This window comes from Camelus dromedarius, chromosome 24, assembly GCF_036321535.1.
Source record: "Camelus dromedarius isolate mCamDro1 chromosome 24, mCamDro1.pat, whole genome shotgun sequence".
Taxonomy (NCBI): Eukaryota; Metazoa; Chordata; class Mammalia; order Artiodactyla; family Camelidae; genus Camelus; species Camelus dromedarius.
Genome location: NC_087459.1, coordinates 22209167 through 22231195, shown reverse-complemented (window position 1 = coordinate 22231195; position 22029 = coordinate 22209167). Strand labels below are relative to the sequence as shown.

At 50.4% G+C, this 22029-nt stretch overlaps 2 protein-coding genes across 4 annotated transcripts; one reads left to right on the top strand and one right to left on the bottom strand.

The window, feature by feature from the left end:
• Positions 1-139: 139 nt before the first annotated feature.
• Positions 140-11072, top strand: PHKG1 (phosphorylase kinase catalytic subunit gamma 1). Of its 2 annotated transcripts, none has more exons than XM_010980799.3 (11): positions 140-668; positions 2261-2321; positions 4439-4553; positions 5103-5281; positions 5724-5778; positions 8448-8513; positions 8793-8956; positions 9327-9417; positions 9554-9707; positions 9852-9977; positions 10338-11072. In XM_010980799.3, exons 3-11 carry the CDS (start codon positions 4471-4473, stop codon positions 10581-10583), a joined length of 1164 nt encoding a protein of 387 aa, XP_010979101.1. In that variant the 5' UTR covers positions 140-668; positions 2261-2321; positions 4439-4470; the 3' UTR covers positions 10584-11072. The 2 variants fall into 2 exon arrangements, with proteins under 2 accessions (XP_010979101.1, XP_064334657.1); XM_064478587.1 differs by having other exon boundaries at positions 2150-2321.
• On the bottom strand, positions 10939-21951 carry SUMF2 (sulfatase modifying factor 2). Of its 2 annotated transcripts, none has more exons than XM_010980800.3 (9): positions 21835-21951; positions 20039-20195; positions 17430-17544; positions 16731-16775; positions 16213-16363; positions 15205-15260; positions 13275-13359; positions 12948-13092; positions 10939-11802 (listed from the first exon to the last, which is right to left on the bottom strand). In XM_010980800.3, the coding sequence occupies exons 1-9, from the start codon at positions 21896-21898 to the stop codon at positions 11718-11720; spliced, it is 903 nt and encodes a 300-aa protein (XP_010979102.1). In that variant the 5' UTR covers positions 21899-21951; the 3' UTR covers positions 10939-11717. The 2 variants fall into 2 exon arrangements, with proteins under 2 accessions (XP_010979102.1, XP_031288674.1); XM_031432814.2 differs by having other exon boundaries at positions 11497-11802; positions 12948-13163.
• Between the last annotated feature and the right edge of the window lie 78 nt (positions 21952-22029).

The window sequence follows — 22029 nt, the reverse complement described above, 5'->3', positions numbered from 1 at the left end:
GGGGTGACTCATAAGAATAAGTTTATAAATCACAAATGGCACACACATTGTGAACATAAGGCATTTTACAGAAGAACACGGTTGCCTCAACATGTCTATAAGTTTATCTAGTTTGTAGTCTTTGGATATTGAAGTCGCAGCCCCCTAAGAATCTGGCAGAGCTTCCTGAGGGGCTTTCATGGAGAATCAGTTCTGTAGGGAAGAGTTCCCTGGCAAACACGCTGCTCGTTAAAAAGGTTTCAGGTGCTGCAGGCCTTTGGAGCCAATGTTGAGTGAACTGAGCAGTAACAGGAACTCTAAAATACTAACTGTTCCAATCTGGTGAGTGATGAAGGAACAGTGGGAGTAGACCCCTTCCTGGTGTGGGTTCCCTGTGGCCAGGTCAGCACTACATGTCAGTGTTAGGCTAGAATATCCAGTGAATTGGTTGGAGATGAAAAATCATTCTTTTCATAAAACTGCAGATGTTTTCCTTAAATCATTGTAGCTTCTTCTGGAAAGACTCAAGCTGGCTGGAGTTGCCTGCTCCATGTTGTCTTAAGGAGTTGGACTCAACTTGGGGTGCATGTGTACATTATGCTCTGCAATTTTCCTGCTTTCAAATGTACCTTTTGGAGATTATGTGATTTTTTTCCCCCCTCTGTTTTGGAGACCTCTGTTACCACTAGGTGAGTGAAATGCTTTTGAATGACTGGATTATTCACCTCCTGTCCTCACCTGGGTTCTTAGAGTGCCCCACACTGTACCTAATCATTCAGTTCCAGAAAAGGGGCCAAGTCTGCCTTTTCTCAAGGACCTAAATGACCACAGACAGTTCACTACTGGCTCGTCCTCCAGCATATTCCTCCTGGGCTCATCAGTGGGCTCTTTGCCCATTTTCCTAGAGGCTCAGGACGTCTGAGTTCATAGTACTAATGCCCCTTATGTCCAAGGTGTGATGGTGTATGGTGGGTACCCAAATATTGATGAATCAATGAATGAAAGGACAATGAACCACTGACAAAATGCAAAAGTGACTGATCTGGCCTCTCCCTGTTGGGAGCCATGGCTACACAGAAGGGCACAGGGAATAGTCCAGTAGGTGTAATGCCTGTTTGCCTTAAAGTTACAGGGAGGTTTGTCATGCACTGTGAATGTAAAACTGGCAAGAGTCTACAGCTTAGAATCAGAAAAGAAAAAAAAAAAAAAACTTACTGACAGTAAAGAAAAGGAGACTGCAGTGTTTTCATCCTTGGAATCAGATGTTGCATATAAGTAAGCTGGAAGCCTTTATGGATAGAGGCAGAGTTTATAGCTTCATTCTATATAGCAGTTCAAAGTACTTCCCCAGAGTGAACATGGTATGATGGAAAGAGCACATGGGCCCACGTCAGGTTCACCTAGGCCCTCCTGCTCACCTACTTGGTGACCTTAAGCAAATCACATTCTCTAAAATTGGCTTAATACCAGAGTTTTCCTGGTAGAAGTGAAAGTGTGAAATGCTTTATAAAATATGAATTAAATGAGTGTTTATGGGCTCAGCATGTGTGCAAAGCACAGTAGGTAATATTAGAATTAGGGGTTTGAAGAAAAGGTAGCTTTAGAATGAGGGTGAGCCATAAGTAAGTGTCCAGTGTGTGCCAGCATGTTGCATACGTGATTTCCAATTCTGTCAGCCTCTTAAGCTAGAATTACACTGATGAGGACCCTCACCCGAAGAACCCAAAGCTGCACATGGTTAGAGGCCATGGAAGTCTCATTAGAAACTGCAGGCTGAAAACAAAATTGGTTATGGAGAAAATCATGGAGGCAGATCAGAGATGGAGTCTTGGAGGGGCTGCATTTTGTAGGCCAGCCACATAAGCCCTACCCTGCTGGGTCCCCGTGGCAGCCAGGACTGGAGGTAGCACACAGGTGCGCTGAGACATTCTCTGGGGCTCTGCGCCCAGCATACACAGAGATGGCTCCTGAAGAAGCCAGCTGGTTGCATCTCCAGGCCTGGAGGCTGAGCGAGCTCCCGGGGGAAGCCTGGCCACCTCGCACTGCCCTGCCGGCCCCCAGGCCAGCAGAGCTTCCTTCACCCTCCACCAGGGGTCAGCCTGTGCCCTGTCCTACGGAGCCTTGGCCCACATCCCAGGTTTGCAGTTGTGTTTTATTTTTGGCACCGCAGCCTTCCGTCATCAAGCAGCAAAGCCCAAAGGGAAAGCAGCAAGATAGTCTACTCTGGCCACAAGTGTCTGTTCGGGTCACACTTCAGTCGTCTGTTGTCCCCTCTCCCCAGGGGGCTCCGGGACCTTTGGGATTCCTGTCACATTCACTCAAGGGCCTGTGAGGACACAGTGGTGAGTAGTTGGACCAGTGAGTGACAAAAGCCAGGCAGCAGGTGGGGAGAGGGAGAGACGGGTAGAGAAGTCAGAACCCCCCAAATTCATTAGACCCACTTCTCCCCGCTTCTGAAGGCAGATGGGCCCAGAAGAGTGGCAGCATTAACCCTCCAGTTCACTTGTCTACAGAAAGCAGGTCCCTGTGACTGTTTTCTGACTCTGAGTTTGGGGGAGGGATGTTATGTTCCAAAAAGGCCTAGGCTACCTACTCCCGTCTGGGGACCCTTTCCAAAGGAGTCCTGGGAAAGGCATGGGGAATGCAGGTGGGGGCATGATGTTGGCCCCAAGTTAGGCCCAGAGCAAGGGGATGAGACAAGACAAACCACCGCCCAGCCCAGGAGACGTGAGTGCCGCTGGAACTCAGCAAAGCTGGTGGTGCCAGGGCATGGTGGGGCCTCAAGCTGGGACGGCATCCTGGGGTGGTTGTAGACACACCCTCTGTGCACGGAGGGCTGGGGGAAGGGAGAGACCGTTTGCTACCCAGCTTTGGGAGGTGGAGGGGCACAGATACCCAGCTGGGGAACTTAAAAGGACTTGCCATGAAATGGGCTTGTTTTTGTGGGGAATACACACTCCTGGGCTCAGCCGGGGTTGCTGCGGGCGGAGGCAGCCTGTGAGAGCTCAGGCGCCTGCTGCTGGCAGAGGAGACCGTTGTTATTCTAGTCCTGCCTCTGGTAACCAGGCACCCAGCGGTGGGGACACCAGCTTCCTGGAACAGCCGGCCTGTCCCAAGGCAGCCAGGGCTTCTGCCTGACGGGTCAGCAAATTGGCCCCTTTGACAGCCCAGGCCTTCTTGAACCCAGAAAGAGCAGTGGACGTGGGACCAGACGCAGCTCTGGCCCTGCTGAGTGGCAGCTTGTGCCTGTTTTCTATCTGCCCCTCTTCCTGTCGGTACCTGATTTTCTCCATTCCTCAAGTCCTCTGTGGAGGTAGGAGTTCAGTACCTGGTGGCCTCTGTGTCCCTGAAACAAAGCCAGCCAGCTCAGCTCCTCTGGGTCTAGGCCTGAGTGTCCTGGCTCTGTACTGCCCCACGCTGTAGCAGGACCACTCAGGGCTCACTGGCCAGCTTTAGGTAGGACATGGGGCATTCTGAGGACAGGACCACCCTGCCGGCAGGAACCTGGACCACAGGGATGCTTCCAGCTATTGACTTACATCTACTGAGCAGACCCTGCGACACACCTGCAGTGGGCACAGTGGGGAGGGATGGTTGGAAGGTCCTAGAGGTGATCACAGTCGGAGGAGATGACAGCACACACTGACAAATGGTACCAGAGGCTGGGACCAGGACTCACCCATCAAGCTCTGCACCCCTCAGAGCACCTGACATAGTACTTCCCAGAGTATGAAAGAAAGAAAAGGGAGGTTGAAAGGTGGGAAGGAAGGATGCAAGAAGGAAGGGAGGGAGGGAGATTATGAAAGTCCTGGTTAAGGGCAGAACGGGTGAGTTAGCAGCTGTGGGAAGCACAGCAAGCCTGTCCCGGAAGGACGATGTTTTCCAGGGAGGACAGTTACAACTGGGGAGATAAGGAGAGGCAATGGGAGTGGCACATTTGAAGATGAAACATGAAGCTTGTCACCTTTTCCACAAGTGCTGAGAGCAGGCAGAGGAAAAGCAGGACTAGCCTCGTCTCCTCAAAGAGGAAAAGAAACAGCACTTTAATCTGTCCTTTGCAGAGTTTTTCAGTGGTTCTTTCTAAAATCAAGGGTGTGCTGGCCTTGTCAAAGCTAATCTTGGAGCCCGATGGCCTGATTCCTGCCTCAAGCCTCGGCTTGGGCCTGGCTGACCATCTGCTGCTCCTACAGGGGAAGCAAAAGCTTACAACGAGAACACGTAGGGAGCCACACAGTCATCTGGGGTGACGAGAGCTCACAGCCAGTGGGGAGAAGCAAGCTGGGCTCTTGGGCTCTTTTCAAAGTTTTTTTGTCTGTTCACAAACATTTGCTTTGAACATTCACAAGAGGTCAGCCCTATGCCAGGAAATAACAAAGATGAGGGAGAGATGGTTACAGCCCTGGAAGAGCACATCCCCTAAGTCAAGAAGGCTGATGAGTTCTTTGTGTTCCCTTTTTAGGCCCCCTGGGAGTCACCCCTAAGGAGCTGAGCATGACCCAGGACAAGGCACTGCCGGACTTCCATTCCGCACAGAGCTTCTATGAGAACTATGAGCCCAAGGAGATCCTGGGCAGGTAAGGCCCAGACCTTCCCCACGAAGTGCTGTCCCAGGCTCCAGCCAGCTCTGTGGGCTGGAGAAGTCTCTGCTTGACCCTGAGCACTGACCCTGTTTCCATCCACAAAGCACTGTCCACCTGGAGGGAGCCTCATTTTGGAGTCCTGCCTTCCTGAACCAGGACGGAGGAGGCGGGTGCAAGAGTGCCCAGATCAGAGACCGCTCCTAGCAAAGAGCTCCCCCAGTGCTGCTGACAACACATCCCAACCCAGCTTTGGGCCAGGGCTGGGGATCAGGAGTCTGAGGGAAGTTTATGGCCCTGAGAGGGTATGGCCTCTTCCTACGGGCTGGGGAAGAACACTGGGCTAGGAGTCGGGAGGCCTGAAAGCAGGCTTCTTCCTCATCAGCTCCAGGCAAATCGCCCACTCTGTGCTGCTCTCACATCCCACCATCCCTGAAAGCTCACAGGAAGTTGGGGGACAAGGCAGGACATCTCTCCTGTAGCCTGAACCCAGGCCTCCCCCTGGGGTGAGGGGCCCCCAGGACTATCTGTCCTCTGCACCCCTAGGGGAGTTAGCAGTGTCGTCAGGCGCTGCATCCACAAGCCCACGTGCCAGGAGTATGCGGTGAAGATCATCGACATCACCGGCGGGGGCAGCTTCAGCTCCGAGGAGGTGCGGGAGCTGCGGGAGGCCACGCTGAAGGAGGTGGACATCCTGCGCAAGGTCTCAGGACACCCCAACATCAGTGAGTGATGGCCCCCAAGCCGTGGAGGGGTGCTGTGCCACAATTCTGCTCTGATAGCCCTAGTCGGGAGACTGGCCTCCCCGTGCAGCTAGCCAGAACCATCCAGAGGGTCTCCCGCACCCCGAGGCCCAGCCAGCCCAGTGCCCTGAGGCTTGAGGTTCCCAGCTCCACTCTCACTGCTCCTGGGATTCAGCTCTGTCTAAGCCTCCTCCTCCAGCCAGACAGAAGGGGTTGCAGGCAGGGCTGGGGCTGGGTGGGGGGTGGGAACGTGAAGCCCCTGGGCTGCCCCCTCCCCTGGAGGGCCTCCTTTCAACATCACCCTGATATCCCCTCCAGCTTCTGAGCCAGCCCCCAGCAACTTTAATCCCCTTGCCCTTGAGCCTCCACTGCCCCTGCCCGGGCTCCTCTGCCGCCTGAGACGAGCTAGCCATTTCCATTTCAGTACAGCTGAAGGACACTTATGAGACCAACACTTTCTTCTTCTTGGTGTTTGATCTGTAAGTACCCAGCCCTGGAGCCAGCCAGCCACACCCTGGGCCTATCTGTTGTGCTCCCCCACCAGGGCTTCCTGGAAACCAGCAGCCAGCCCCCTACACGCTGAATGCCAAACAAGACCACAGATGTTTTAGGAGAATCAGCTCCTGGGGTCAGGCTGCCAGCTTTTGAATCCCAGGTACACCACTTATGGGCTGGATGGTTTAAGAATCAGTTTCTCGTCAGTGTTATAGGAATAGTAATAGCATAGTGACTGGCACAGTGTAAATGCTAATAATTCTTTTAATGCTAATAATTATTAACTACACTGATGATGACAGTGGTGATCATTCAATACTTATTCCAGACGTTGAACATATAGCCATGAACAAGACAGATTAGGTTGCTGACTTCATGTAAGAATTTTCACAGGGAGGGAACAGAAAGCAATCAAGTCATAAAATACACACCGAGTTAAGCACATGCACGTATTCATAAAGCTGAGCAGGGGTTGGAGGCAGCGGGGCTCCCTTGGGAGTAGACAGAGGATGCTCTCCAGGAGGTGACCTTGGCAGAGACCTGGATGAAGGGAGATGGGGATCTGAGCCAAGACCTGGGGAAGCAGCCTTCTAGCAGAGGGAGGAGCCAGAGCAAGGGCCCTGCTGGATGAGCTTGACATGTCTGAGGCTTGGAGAGGAAGTCAGGGTGGGGGAGTGGAGCAAGCTTGTGACAACGGCAGGATACAAGGGCAGTCAGTCCCAAAGAGCAGAGCAAGCCAGCATTTTCGCCATGGAAGAACTGTGGAGGGCCGAGAGCAGGAGGGTGATGTGATCTGATTTACTTTTATAAAGGATCCTGCTGACTGTAAGGAGGCAAGAGTGGAAAGGAGGAAGCCAGCAGTATGAGGGCAAGAGACCCACCAGGGGAGAGAAGCAGGTGGTGGAGACTGTATTTGGGGTGTGGTTCCAAGACTAGCATCATCATCATCAATGTCACTGTCCCTCTGCTTATGCATCAGCATGGCTATTGAGATGAGCTCCTTGTCCCAGGGTCCACTTCCCTGGGGACCAGTGGGCCATTTAGCTCTGAGAGCCTCTGTTTTCTCCTGGAAGTAAAGATGATACTGCCTGTCTCACCAGGCTCCAAGCATGGAGTTTGAACAACACAAAATGCTCTGTGAACAGTGCACTCAAACTTACTACCAGTCTTATTGGAAAAGGTTCCCAAGGAAGGAGACTCCCCAGCTCCACCAAGTCTTCACTGAAGAACATACATCTCTGTCGCACAAAGCATCAAATCATCATTGTAGAGCTGTCTTGATTTCTCCACACATAACTCCTAATTTAGGGACTAGATTTTCTCGAGAAACTTATGCAAGCAGATTTCGAATTGTTGCAACACTTCATTTTGTAGCCATACTGAACATGTGCAGTGATGGTTTTTCTTGAAGACACAGTTTAACTTGGTGTGTGTTGACAATTAAACTGCCGGCTCCGGGAAGGCAGGGGCCTGCTTTGCTGATGGGCCTTGCACAGTCCTTGTGTTTACTGGTAAATCTTTTTGCTGCTCCTGCTATTAGTGAGTTCTCCTAGTGTCTTTTTGTTTTCTCTTGAAATACAGAATTTTATTTAGAAACTGTTTAAAGTAGGGGGAAAAAAAAAACTTTTCAAGAAAGACCAGGTGGAAAATGGGCTCCCGGTAAAATGGAATTTTAGGGCAACAGAAGTCTAAAAGGCCACAAAAGAGAAATAGCACCACTGTTACTTGATCCTCGTGTCTTTGAAATGGAATTAAAGCGATGAAAACTGGACACTGCCTTTTAGGAACATAGTACTGAGCGTGTATGAAACAAGGCTCACTTCTGTAATTTCTAGGTTGCTCCTCAAACAGAACTCCCCTCCCTGCCCCACCAACTAAGCTCAAGGGTTTTGGTGCCCCTCTCTGCCACTGGCCAAAATCCCTTGTGCCCTGCTTTCCCTGGGGATGGGCGGAAGGCAGGCAGGAGTGGGAAGGACGCACCTTTCCTATTTAACTAAGGGAGACTCTCCCGGGACCCCTCCAGACTTGCCCAGCTGCAGCTGTCCCAGCTCCGCTCAGCGGCACTGTCCTGCAGCTCAGATGTCTCTAACCTTTGAAGAAGTTGCTTCAGGAAGCTATTTTTAATGCTGCCCTGAGTTGCCCTCTAGAGTATAACTAGGCTATTGTAGCAGAGACCTCTTTCTAGATCATCCCAAGAAGTGAGATGATTGAACTGCAATTCTTAACCCTGAGGAATCCGAATGGGCCAAACTGCTCCTCCACCGCTCGCACTGCTACTGCTGTTTGTTCCTGGGGAAAATCAGGAGACTCCCGTGCTTCCGGCCTGGGTCTGGGGCCTTAGGCCAGCGGCTCAGGGTCCCTCTTTCCCCTCCCACCCGATTTTGGCCCTGATAGATCGCAGTCCATGCTGTCACTCCCAAGGATGGGGGACCCTCACACTGGTGCCATCGCACCCCTCCTGCCTCCCTTCTCTTCCAGTCTTCCCAGATGATGTCTCCACCTACTCCCCTAGCCCCTCCCCGCAGATCTTGGTCCTTCACGGAGGGCAGCCCATTCTGCCTTTGGAGGCGTTAGAGGGGGAAGCAGTTCTCTGGGGGCAGGGTGAGGGGGTAGTCTTGGGACGCCTCCAGCTAAAATCCCTCTGCCCCCACAGGATGAAGAGAGGGGAGCTCTTTGATTACCTCACTGAGAAGGTCACCCTGAGTGAGAAGGAAACCAGGTGAGGGTCCATTTGCTCCTCTCCCCACTCCCTGCCCGGTCCTGGTGCTACAGGCCCCCAGGTCTTGGAGGAGGCCCAGCGTGCACTTGTCTGGGTGGGCTGTGTCAGCTGCTGGCTTTGGTGGTCTCCCTCCCTCCTTGACTCAGCTTAGATAGTCCCAGCCTGTCTTGAGTCCTCCCTCACTTGCAGTCTGGCTGGTATGTGGGCTTTGGTCTCCCTGCCTGTCACCGGACCCTGCAGAGGAGGAGATGAGAGTTAACATGTGCCCTCCCACCCCAGAAAGATCATGAGAGCCCTGCTGGAGGTGATCTGCTCCTTGCACAAACTCAACATCGTGCATCGGGATCTGAAGCCTGAGAACATCCTCTTGGATGACAACATGAACATCAAGCTCACAGACTTCGGCTTTTCCTGCCAGCTGGAGCCGGGAGAGAAGCTGCGAGGTCTGGTAACATGGCCTTAGCCGACGTCAGGTGCTCAGGCGCTCTCATCAGCTGTCCCTGAAACAGAGATTGCCTGGGTTCTCCCCCAGAATAAAAATCCTACCATTTCAGGGCCGGGTGTCTCTTCCCAGGACTGGGGTGGGCCAGGTTCCCACCACCTGCATGCCAAGGCAGGATGGCTAGATGTAACTAGGCAACCAATGGGCCCCAAGTAGGTGGCCACTTGAGCCAGCACCTTGGCCCTGAAGCTGGCCAGTGTTCAGAGAGTCCCAGCCCAGGCACCATTTCAGTTCTGTCTCCATTGTTTCTTTGGGCCTTCCTCTTCCGAGTGCCCCCTGCTGACCTGTCCTGATGGAAACTGTTCCTGCAGAGGTGTGTGGGACCCCCAGTTACCTGGCCCCTGAGATCATTGAGTGCTCCATGAATGATGACCACCCAGGCTACGGGAAAGAGGTGGACATGTGAGTGCGCTGGGGGAAGGAGGTGACCCCTGGGGACAGGGACACCCCCATGGCCGGGAGCACCTGGCTGGGGAGGTGAGGAAGCAGTAGGAGCTACAGCTGGCTCCTGCCTTTCTTCCTGCCCACCCGGTGCCAGGTGGAGCACGGGGGTCATCATGTACACCTTGCTGGCCGGCTCCCCGCCCTTCTGGCACCGCAAGCAGATGCTGATGCTGCGGATGATTATGAGTGGCAACTACCAGTTTGGCTCCCCAGAGTGGGATGACTACTCTGACACTGTGAAGGACTTGGTGAGAGGCCCAGCCTGCCGGCTCCCGGGCTCAGGTCGGGGGAAGGTCCAGGCTGGGGAGAGGCGGGTGCACTGCGTCACAGGATGGAGGCACCTGCCAGGGGAGACCCGCCTTGACGTTTTCCGCTCCCCCTTGCTGTCTCAGGTCTCCCGCTTCCTGGTGGTGAGCCCACAGGGCCGCTGTTCGGCAGAAGAAGCCTTGGCGCACCCTTTCTTCCAGCAGTACGTGGTGGAGGAAGTGCGGCACTTCAGCCCCCGGGGGAAGTTCAAGGTACTGAGGCTCACCTCCCACTCAGGGCCCTGGGGCGGGCGCTGCAGGCTCCTGAGGTCCAAGGGCCCTTCCTGGGGACTCTTCACACCCCCAGGGTTTCCAGAGCACCCGCCCTTCCCCTCCTGCCCAGCCCTGTGATGGCTCCACCTCAACTTCTGGCTCCAGGGAAGACAGATCAGCTCCGACAGCCTAAAGCCCTGTGCTTGCTGGTGGGGTGGGAACAGGGATCCAGGCAGCGCTTGGGCCCAGCAGAAGCCACACAAGGCTTCCCAGCAAAGAGGCTCAGGGCCTCCTGCACTGGAAGGGAAGGAGACAGGCCTGCGGGGGCCAGGCCCAGGTCCACAGTCCCGGCCTCCGCAGGTGATCGCTCTCACGGTGCTGGCCTCAGTGCGGATCTACTACCAGTACCGCCGCGTGAAGCCCGTGACCCGGGAGATCGTCATCCGGGACCCCTATGCCCTCCGGCCCCTGCGGCGACTCATCGATGCCTATGCTTTCCGAATTTACGGCCACTGGGTGAAGAAGGGGCAGCAGCAGAACAGAGCTGCCCTCTTCGAGAACACACCCAAGGCCGTGCTCCTCTCCCTGGCTGAGGAGGACTACTGAGGGGCTGGCAGGCAGGGGAGGTGGGGCGGGGGTCAGGTGGGGAAGGGAGCCACAGAAACGTAAGTCAAAGGAGTGAGTGTGGGCAGGCCTCCGTCCAGAGCAGGCACTGGGCCCTGGCCAGCACCCCTGGAACCGGGGCCACTGTCCCCTCTCAGGGGCATCACACAGTGGTAAGTGCAGTTGGAGCCAGCCCCACGGAGTGGGGAAGTGGGGGACCAAATGTGGTCCAGAACCAGGAGCCCGCCTGCCTCTCCACATCCCAGTCGCATCGCCATCTCAGCTTCTCCTTGCGACACTTGGATGCACTTCCCTTAGGGTCCCAGAGTGAGGACGAAAGACAGAGAACAGTCTGAGGTACAAATCACAGGAGACTTTACTGACCTCACAACGTCCAGGGACACCACGGGAGCAGGTTCTTCTCTGGGGACATGCTTTCAGAGGTGTATGGCAGCCCTGACATAACGACAATAGAAGGGGAAGCTTCTGCTACTCGTCTTTCTGGAGTATTATTTACTGCATGACTCCTGTGGTGCCGTTTCGTCTGGTAAATCATTCCTTCCCCTAGACCCCTCTAAGACTGACATTGTGCTTCTAAGAGCCCAGGTGACTGCATTTTACATTCAGGCAGTGGAAATTAGGTTCCCTTGGAGGTTGGAAACCCCACAAATGAGGCAAATGAAGGAAATCATCTTCCTTCTACAGCAGCTCGCTGGGAAAGCAAGGAGACCTGGGGAGATTCTGCCATGAGAAAACAGTGTCAGATCCCTGGGTCAGACCCCGAGAAAGGGGAAGGGAACAGACTTAAAAATGTTTAACAAACTGCCTTTCAGAGTCCTCTACCCTAACTGCTTGAGTATTTGGTCCCTATGAGGTTAATATTTGACCTCCAAGAGAAACATCGCGCTCCTAGCCACAATCACAAGTTACGCCCCTTCTCCAAGAGACAGCAGCACCCCTCTGCAGAGGTCAGAGTTCTCTCCTGCCCTGGCGGAGGGGCCTGGCGTAGAGGATGGGGACAGGGAAGGAGGTCGTCCCTGAGGCTGAAGTCAAAGAGCTTGGAGTCTGGCTGTGTTCGCAGTGTGGCCAGGGAGTGACAGGGGGACCACGGGGGAACTCTCTCGTCTGCACGGCTGCTCACAGCTCCCCAGGCAGTCGGCCTGCACTGGAAGCACAGCGGAAGCCGAGGTTGTCTGAGGCTGAATCTGGGGTGTTGCCCATCCTGCGACCAGGGAAGAGGAGAGAGGAGGAACGCTTGTTGAGAAAGGGGCCTGGGGCTGTACCCAACCTTCCTGCTCAACCTCCCAGGGCCTGCTGGTCTGGGGTGCCTGAGGCCTGGGGAGGGCAGGTCCCAAGTGTGAGCAATTCCTGGGGGAAAGAGGTAAGACAGGGCCTTGGGACAGGGTGGAGGAAGTGAGGAGGGTCCTAAGAGACCATGCTGGAAGGCAGGAAAGGCAGCGACTAAGAACTTCGACTGTCAGTAGTTTAGAATAACTCAGCCCAAAAAAACTGTCGGCAAGAGGTGAGAATATCGCAGCACCAATCAGTACTTCACACTTTTCAAAGAACGTTCATGTCTCTTCCTTCATTTGCCATTTTCCTTACTGCTCTGGAAGGCAGGATTTGTTCACCATTTCACAGACACAGAATCAGAGACCAGAAAGATTTAAATGTTTTGCCCAAGGCAAACCCAGTTTCCTGATTCCCAGGCCAGTACTTTCCCCACTACTTTGTTCTAAAGAAAAAGGTAGGGAAAATCCAGAGGCCTCAACGTGTCAGAGAAACGCCTGCAAACCTGACATCCTGAGGCCGCAGGAATGGTGGCCTTTACAGTCCTTACAGAACCCAGGAGTAGGAGGAGTTGCAGGAAGAGTAACCAAAATAAATCTACAGATAAACGAAGTAGAAAGTTCTAGAAACGGACTCGGGAGCCAGGGACCTACCATTCAGGTGCCACCACTAACCACCTGCATTGAAATAAGCAGGTCTCAGGACCTCCCTGAGCCTATTTTTGCTTGACTGTGAAACAAAACGATTGTAGAAAATGATTTTTCATGTGTCCATGCGCTGGAAGCATCAGTATTTCCATGACCCCTGGCGATGACCTACTAATGTGCCCCTTCCACTTCCCTACCCCTGCATGCCTGGTTACGAGGTCAAGAGGAGAAGCCCAGATGATTTAAGATGCTGGACACAAAGTCTCTCGTGGTGCCGAGCTGGCAGGAGAAGGCGCCAGCTGTCTTGGGCTCTTTGCTTTCTCTGCAGTACCCACAACTCCCGGTAGAGGGAGAGGTGCGGGGGTGGCGCCCCCTGTGCTCTGGGAGACCAGGACCTGGACCCTGGGCCCCCAGCTGCCAAGACCCTCACCTGGTGGTGACGCGGGCCCGGTGATTGGCGGAGCCATCGGCTGTGTCGATCCAGGACGCCCCGCGGAGGACACGCATGTCCTGGCCGGCGGCCCGGTATGGGGAGGCCGTCCACTCCCACACGTTGCCCACGAGGTCGTAGAGCCCTGCAGCACAGCAGCGGGCCAGTCCCGGGTGGGGGAAGCACCACACCCGCCCCGCCTGGCCATCCATGGCCCTGCGGAGGGAAGGCCCCCCTGTGGTGCCTCTCTGCCTCACCTCACCCATCAGGCAGAACAACCCCGCCAACCAATGTAAATGGTGACAGCCACCCGATGAGCAGTCTTACCATAGTCGTTCTGTGGGGGGAAAGCATTCACCGGGGAGACTCCATGGAAGCCATCCTCAGCCTTGTCGCCCTTGGGGAATGTTCCCTGAGGGGGGAGGAATTTAGGCTGAAAGATTTGCCATCCCGTCCCAAGGCAGGTCTTCCTACCTGCCCAGAGGAAAACCAAGGCCATCTTGCTGTATCACCTGGGGTAGGGGAGGGCACAGGGCAGGGACTGAGGTTCCCATCTTGAGTTTGCAAACCGGCTGCCTCACGTCCTCCACCTAGTCCTGGCTGGACTAGGAAGTGAGTGGCTTCCCCTGTGTCCACACAAGCCCCACCTTCTCCACTCTGGAGACTTTCTCCCATCTGCCTCCAACCCCACGTGCCCTGGGAAGAAAGGCTCCGCTTCCCCTCTGTGTCCTGGCCCCGGCCTGCCTTCTCAGGGACCACTGCTGCCCATCCTGTGCTTGCTTGTGCATCTCTGTTCCTTCTACCACCAGCAGGCTTCACTCTCCCCCCTCCACCTCCTGAGTCCACCTCCCTCACCCCCTGCTCATTATCACCAACATTCTGGAGAAAGGAACCTGTATTTGCCCATGCGATTTGTTCAGTTCATTCTGTTTTCATTAAGATTGGAGTTCAGCTGCCTCCGCTCTTACAGAAGGGAAGATGAAGGGGCGGTAACTTACTCGTCACCTACTACGCGCTAGGGCTGCCACGCCGATCTCTTTTAATCCTTACGAGGTTGTGAGGCAAGTATTTTCTCCCTTTAATAAGCTAGCAAGGGAGGCTCAAAACAGTTCCTTTATCAAAGATCACACAGTGAATAAGTCAGATCTGGCTTTTCGAAAAGCTCTGGTCCCAAGAGCATCTAAAAGGTCAGTCTACCGCTCAGGACCCTTCCAAGGCTTCGTCCTAGAGCCCAGGTGCTGTGCTCCCCTCACACTGCAGAGCCTCCCAGGGACAGCCTTCTTGCCTAAGGTAATGCTGTTGACTCCCAAGCCACTTGCTCTGACCCAGACCTCTGTCCTAAGCTCCAGAATCATGTTTTCAACTTCTGAGCACATAAATGACCCAAAGGCATCTTAAGCTAGGTGGATCCTAAACTGACCGGTTCCCCCAACATGCATGTTATCTATTCCGGATAATGGTTGCAACATCACGCTATTGCCTAAGCCTAGATCCATGCTTGAACCCAACTGTCTTCCCCTCCCCATTTGGCTAAGTATCACACCCCGTCTCTCTTCTCAGGCAGGCCCCTCCCACTTGGTTTCCTCTTCATTTCCACTTCCACTTCATTCAAGTGTTCCCAGTCCCCTGGGCACAGCCTCAAGTTCAGAGACCTCCTGCCACCACTGCAGCTCTGCTCACCTGGTCCGGCGCAAATCTGCCACAACCAGCACCCCGCCCCCAATCAAAAGGATGTCCTAACTCCCCTGTTTAAAAACCTCTGTCAGTTCCCCACTGCCTGGAAGATAAAACCTAAAACCACATCACGGCACCCCTGTTCCTTCATAATTTGCCTCCAACCCACCACCTACTTTATCTCCTGCACCTCCCGTTTCCCTGTGTGCTAGCATCTCTGAATCTGTCATGCCACCAAACACACAGCACCCTTTCCAAACCCGGCGCCCACACTCATGTTGTTTCCTCCGTGGAATACCCGCTCCTCCACTTTTCACGTGGCAAGCTCTGGCTTAATCAGCTCAAGTGGCATCTTGTCTGTGACGTCCCTCCCTGCTCTCCTGGCAGTGATGCACTCCCAAGCACGGCCGCGTGTCTTCACTATGAAGCACCACAGTACCGTCTCTGCTTTACCCCGTGCCAGTTTTCCATTCCACTGGAACATGAAGCCTCCTGAATCCCACTGTCAAACACAATGTCTAGGCTACAGAAGGTCTCAATCAATGCTCTTAGAGACAACAGGAGCGAGGGACGTGTGTCTTACCTGCCACAGGTTGGTGCGGTTTGGCTGGAACTGGTTACCCCAGGGGTAAACCTGACCTGCCAAGAGAGCAAGGGAAGAGCAGAGGAGGGAGGGGAGAGGGGGTGGGGAAGAAGGGAAAGACAGAAAGAGTGAGGGAACCGAAAGGAAGTTAGGATGTGATGTGAAGAGTAAATTACTCACTTTTATTTGCCACGCCCCTCCCTCCCACTGCTATTGCATTCGGAGCCCCTGGCCTGATTTGCTCCAGGACACTACAGTTCTAGGTGTGGCTCTGACCAATGCCACTCTGTAAACTATTCGTTCCCAGCTTATGCTGAGGTAAGTACAGAAACTGAGAGTAAGCACTGAGAAACTTGTTAATGTGACTTAGGTTGGATAAATGAACAAGCAACCTCGTTTATCACATTAATAACTCTGACTACGTACAGCCCGTGTTCGTTCAGTGAGTGTGCAGAGGTGATGAATATGGGGAATTGCTATTTCATTCTAACTTTCTGTTTAGTTAGGATTGCAACATAACAGTTACAAGCAAACAGCAATTTATTATATTAATCCCTGTACAGCTATGGAAAAGGTATACAGTATAAGTAATTCTTTTCTTTTTCCCTATGCTGTGTTCTTCTGATTATATTTATTGAAGCACAACATGTCTGTGGAATCTCCAGCAATTAAAAAAACTATGTCCCTTCGTTTCCATTTTCCAGTTATTAATTTTTACTTTATGGAAGTTCTGGTCTAAGATGGATTAGAGATAACAACCACAAGCTCAGTGGTAGAGCTCATGCTTAGCATGCACAAGGTCCTCGGTTCAATCCCCAGTACATCCATTAAACCAAAAAAAGTTAACACTGATTTATTGTAAGTCAACTATACTTCAATTAAAAAAAAAAGAAACACTCTTACACAGTGTAAGAAGCACTGCTCTAGGGAGCACGGGCCCTTCCCACCCCCATGCAAAAGCAGGACGGGGAGAAAGAATAAAGGGAAATCGCCTTGGCATCTCTATACCCTTCAAGCCCCCTCGGGCAGCGAACTCCCACTCCTCCTCAGTGGGCAGCCGTTTCCCCCGCCAAGCACAGTAGGCACGCGCATCATTCCAGCTCACGTGTACCACTGGGAGCTCCAGTCTCTCTCGGATGCCAGAGCCAGGACCTGCAGGCTGATAGCCAGGATGAAGTGAGACAAGCTTCAGGGAACCCACAGAAGTTCCCTGAGGAAGGCTAGGCTTAGGGCACCTGAGCTCAGCTTTTACCACTAGATGGAGCAAGGACGTGGGAAGAAAGAGCCTGGTGAGTGAGCAGAGGTCCACAGTCAGAAAGAGACTAAACATGAGATTAAAGGGAGAAATGGGATGGGCAAGGGCTAAAAGGACTACTGCAGAGAAAACAGAGTTGCTTGGCCGCTTCCCTGAAATCTCTCTGTCATCCTTTTAAACTCTGTATTCCTAAGAGGGCAAGAGGTCTAGAGAAGCCAGGCCTCCAGAATAAGAGTCAACAGGGGTAGAAAACAAGATAGAGAAACCCTACCTGCCTCCAGAACGCCCTTTCCACTGGAAGCCACCAGAGAACAGACTATAAAAAAAAGGAGCATGCAATTAAAAAAAAGGTTGGGGGAGGGTACAGCTCACGTTGTAGGGTGCATGCTTAGTGTGCACGAGGTCATGGGTTTAATCCCCAGTAGTTCCTCTAAAAATAAATAAACCTAATTACCTCCCCTCCAACCCCTCCACCAAAATAAAATAATTAAATAATACAATTTAAAAAAAAAAAAAGAAAGGAACATGACTACAAGATGTTCTGACCCAGCAAGGGAGACTTCCTGACTGACACATGGGCCGCAGAGCGGAGACTTCAGGGTGAGACTAAGGTGGTCCAAGTGAGGCTGTATCTGGAATCTTTAAGTTGTGACATCTTACCACCCGTATTAGAGGGAGGCTTGTCAAGATGTTTGGTTGTTGCTGGTTCTGGGAGCAGCACATATCCTGAATCAAGCATGTTACCTAGATCTTTACAGTGTCTCTCTTTGCAGAAACCAGCACAGGGTTAACTTCCTGGGAGTGTGTGTTCATCTGACTTTTTTTTGGGGGGTGGTCCTCTCTTGCTTCCTCCCAGCCTCCAGATCTCAGGTTTGATTCTCTACTGTGGCCCAGCTGACCCCATATCCCACGAGATTCTCTGTCCAGATCCCACTCTCATGCTCTCAGCTGCAAACCCAGGTTCTCTCACCTGCATTTGGTGGATTGCTTTGTTTCTAAGCTCATCGGAGACAAGGTCCTCAAAGACAAAGCTCCACCCAAACATCTCAGCCTCCGTCCGGTACTTTTTCTCCCTGACAAACTCCCTGGGAAAGAGACATTTCACATGGTTCAGCTGATATGGCTCTGTGCTCTACCCTCTCCCTCTCCTGCTCCAGAAAACCTCATATATGCTTATCCTATTAGTCACACATTACAGAATTTTTCTGAATTACAAGGAATTAACCTGAAAGCCTGAGCAGGAGATTTCCTTTTAAAATCTGTTGCTGTGTATGCAATTCACAAACAGCAGAATTCACTCTTTTTGGTGTATAGTTTTGTGAGTTTTGACGTAGTCACGATCACAATCAAGATACAGAGGAGTTCCATCAGCCATCTCCCAAAATTTCCCTATGCCTCTGCAACCAATGATCTGGTTGTTTTTTGTTTTTTTGTTTTTTTTGTCTCTATAGCTTTGTCTTTCCCAGAATAAAAATTCGCACAAATTGAATCATTCGATTTTGGGGTTTGGTTTCTTTCACTTAGCATGCTTCCGAGATCCATCCATGCTGCTGCCAGTATTGACAGTCTGTCCCTTGTTATTGCTGGGTTCATTATATGGATAGACCATATTTTGTTTATCTATTCACCAGCTGCAGGTCATCTGGATTATCTCCAATTTTTGGAGATAATGAATAAAGCTGGTGAGAAGATTTAAGGGTAGGGAATGATTTCTCTTCTGAAAGGTCTTCATCACATACCTAATCTCACAACAATCATGGGAGGGAGGCAGAACAAGCATTACTATCTCTAACAGATGAAGGAAACTGAGTCAAATAAAAATGGCTTGCTAAGATTTTAGAATGGATTTTCATATAGTTTGGTATGGCTTAGAAAATTTCAGCAAGCAGATTTCTAGGGTAAGGCAGATGTTTTCATTGGGCTAAGAGTACCCTCTCTGTGCCAGCCCTCTGACATGAGAAGACATTGTTCCACCATCAAAGGGGCATTGAGAATGGAGGAGGAGATCAGATTTGGTAGCAATAGCTATTTACCAACTTCAGATCATCTGAACAGTCTCATACCCTTACTAGAGAGCCAAAGACAGATTGTGAGTTCTAAGCAAAGTTTATGGGGCTTACTAGAGGTGACATATTTCTATAATGTAACAGGTCATAATTTGAAATATAAAAGAATCCATCTACCTATTTCTGGTTACCATGATATGGTACAAGCTTGATCAGAAGTGATTTCTCCTTCAATTTTAATAACTCTCCTGTTTAAAAATATTTTTAAAGACTATATAAGCAATGCACCCTGTATTGTAGAAAACTGAGAAAATAGAAGTAGGTAAAAAGAATAAAATTAAAATCATCATCCAGTATCATACTAAGATACAGCTGTCCATATTCTCCCTCTCCCAAACCAAGGATTTTTAAATAGCTTTACTATGGTGCTTCCTGTAATCATTTTCATTTGGAAGTCACAAAAACATGAGCGAAATTCATCAACAAATGCAATGTTGCATCTTCCAGTTCTCTTTAAATGCATATACGTTCTATACACATAGTTTAAAAAAATGAGATGGTACCTTATTTAGTATCTTATAACCTACTTTCTTCATGTAACACTTCCTATCTCTTTTTGACAATGGAGTTTTTAAGGGCTGCTAAATATTGTTATATTGATACAGTATGTTTAAGTAATCCTTACATTTTTAATATTTGCTTACAATGTCATCTTTTTAGCTAAATGTTTTTGGACAACCTTACTTCTTTCTTTTTTTTTTAATCTTTTTTTTTTTTTTAAATGGAGGTACTGGGGATCAAATCCAGGACCTCATGCATGCTAAGCATGTACTCTACAGCTGAGCTATATCCTCCCCCCATTAATTCTTTAAGACAAGTCCCTAGAGGTGGAGTCAAATGAGTCAAAGGACCTGAGGAGTATACTGACAATCATTATGCTTATTTCTGCCTGTGTCTCCTGAATCAGTTTTCCCCTCACAACCTTTCATCTTGAAAAGTTTTAAGTACACGAATGTAATAGTTAAGTCATTTCCCACATTTGCTTTATTGTCTTCCCATCCACTCCTCTTCCTTCTCCCCTCCTCTCTATATACAACCCCACTACCATCTGAAGGTGAGTTACAGATATGCTCTGGATCACTTTCTACTTTAGCCGACCCAAAGCATATCACCCTGGGGAAACTGAGGCAGCTCAGGATGGCTTCTTAGATTGAACTGGAAACAAAATGCTTGACTCCTAAAACAATGCCATTTCCCTAAGTAAATATAAGGGGTATTTAAGAGACTCTCAGCTAGTAGGATCCTTTTCCCAGTTCCTTCTTCCCTGCTGAAGAGGCTTCTGTTGAGTATTTTTGACTTCTGCCCACATTTCTCAGTGCTATGCCTAGTGTGGGCAACACACTGGTTCAAGAGTCAGGAGATCTGCCACTAGCAGAGAGTGAGGAATTCAGATTCTTCATCTTAAAAATGTGAATAACACCACTGCAATGATGATATGTGATACTGAACAAGCTAATTCCTATTATGAAGATTAGAATAGCCTTTACTCTTCCTGGAAGAACATTTGATGTACCTGAAATCTTTGTTGGTGACAGGAAACACATCAATGGCAAAAGGTTTTACTGCCACTTCCCGGACAGGTCCTTCACCATCTCTGCCATCTGGTGAATTTGTTCCCATCTGGAATCTCCCACCTGGGAGCTGGACCATGCTAGCTGTCTGCCCATTCCCTGCAGAGGAAAAAGAGAGTTGTCAGTACTACATGAATGTACATAAAACTAGTGGCAGTATTTGGATCATATGTAAGACTCATAATGGTATAATGAAAAACAAACAGAGGCTTTAAAAATTTGGCTTTAAATTCTTGTTCTGCCACTTAATTTGCTGGGTGATCTTGGGCAAATTAGTCTGGATTTCAATTTCTTCATCTGTAAAACGGGGATAACATCTAACTATCTCATGGTCATGGCTGTATTAAAATAACATGTATGTAATGTTTAGCACATGGTAGGTTTTCAACAAATGCTTTTCTTTCCTTACCTCTCTATTCTTCTACACAAAGCTTTGTCACAACAAGACAAATCTAGACACTATACTCTGAAATACATCTATCATCTGTCTTTCTTTCTTTCATACTTCTGCTCATGCTATTTCCCTGCCCTTTCCTCTCTACTTGCTGAACTCTAACCAGTTCTTATTGATTTTCACCATTACATCATATGCTCCAGAGAGAAAAAGATGACATCTATTTTGCCAGTGTATCCCTGGCACCTAGCACAAGTGTACAATAATTACCACCAAATAACTGAATGAAATCCTTCATACTTGCTATTTGAATACTTCTGAAAATCACAGAATTAAAAGCATCCTTAATTCAACCCTCACATTTGACACAAGGAACCCAAGATCCAAAACGGAAACTGACTTAAAGAGCTAGTTAACAGGGGACAGGACTAGACCCAAGTCTCTTAACTTCCAGGTCAGTGCTATTTCCAAGAGCCACACTTCTCAGGCTTGATGTACTACTTTCTGGTATGTTTCTACCTAAGGACGTCTAAGTACCATAAATTCCCTAAAGGCAGAGCCCACATCTTTTCATGTTCCTCAGGGTCCTATCTTTGGCCTTCTTGTTCTCATCCTGACACACTCATACTGATGTTTTCATCCACTTCAAGGGGTGAAAAAAAAGAAAGAAAAAAAAAAAAAAAGAGCAAGCACAGAATTCTCATGTTAAAAGGGAGTTAAGAAACAATATACAACTGTTTGTATATGAACTTTATTTTGACACTAATCCAGCAAGTAAAGTATAATTTGAATACTAACTGGATGTAGGTGAATTTGAATACTAACTGGATGCTTAATGATATCAAGAAGCAGTTAATTTTTTAGGTGGGAAAGTGATATGGTGTTTTTGTGTGTATGACTTGTCTTTTTGGCTATTCAAGATGAATATTTATAAGTAAAATTGAATGCCGATTCACTTCAAAATTTATTTCCCTGGGGAAGGGGAAAGTGGGATGGATCCCAAAGAATTAAGATTAAAGCCATAAACTGGCAACCGTTAAAGTTGGGCAAGGGGTACGTGGGGGGAGACGCTCGTTATATTCTCCTCTTTTACTTTTTTATGTTCAAACTATTCCAAAGTAATTAGTTAAAAGTAAAAAAAGAAGTGAGATACGATCTGAGCTGTTAACGACCTGGCCAAGTTGGCCGCCTCTGGGAAAAGGCCCCTCGGCCGCTCCAGACTCTTGGAGGAAGCGAGCGGAGGGGCCATGGTCTCGCTCCACCAGGGCGGAACGCCCTACCACTTTCCTGACGCCTCCTGGGACAAACGACGCCAGGGGAAGTCGGGAAGGGCAGCACACTGACCTAGCTCGAGCCACGGGCCGGAGAGAAGCGACAGCAGAGTCAACGGCGGCAACGCGGAACCCATGCAGAGAACGCGAGACCCGGGAGCATCACAAGGAGGGTACGCCCCACGGTGCGGCTCTGCTGCGCATGCGCCAAGCACGCATCACGCCGGCGACCACACCTCCCGCGCGCGCCGCACTGTTCCCAAGCGTC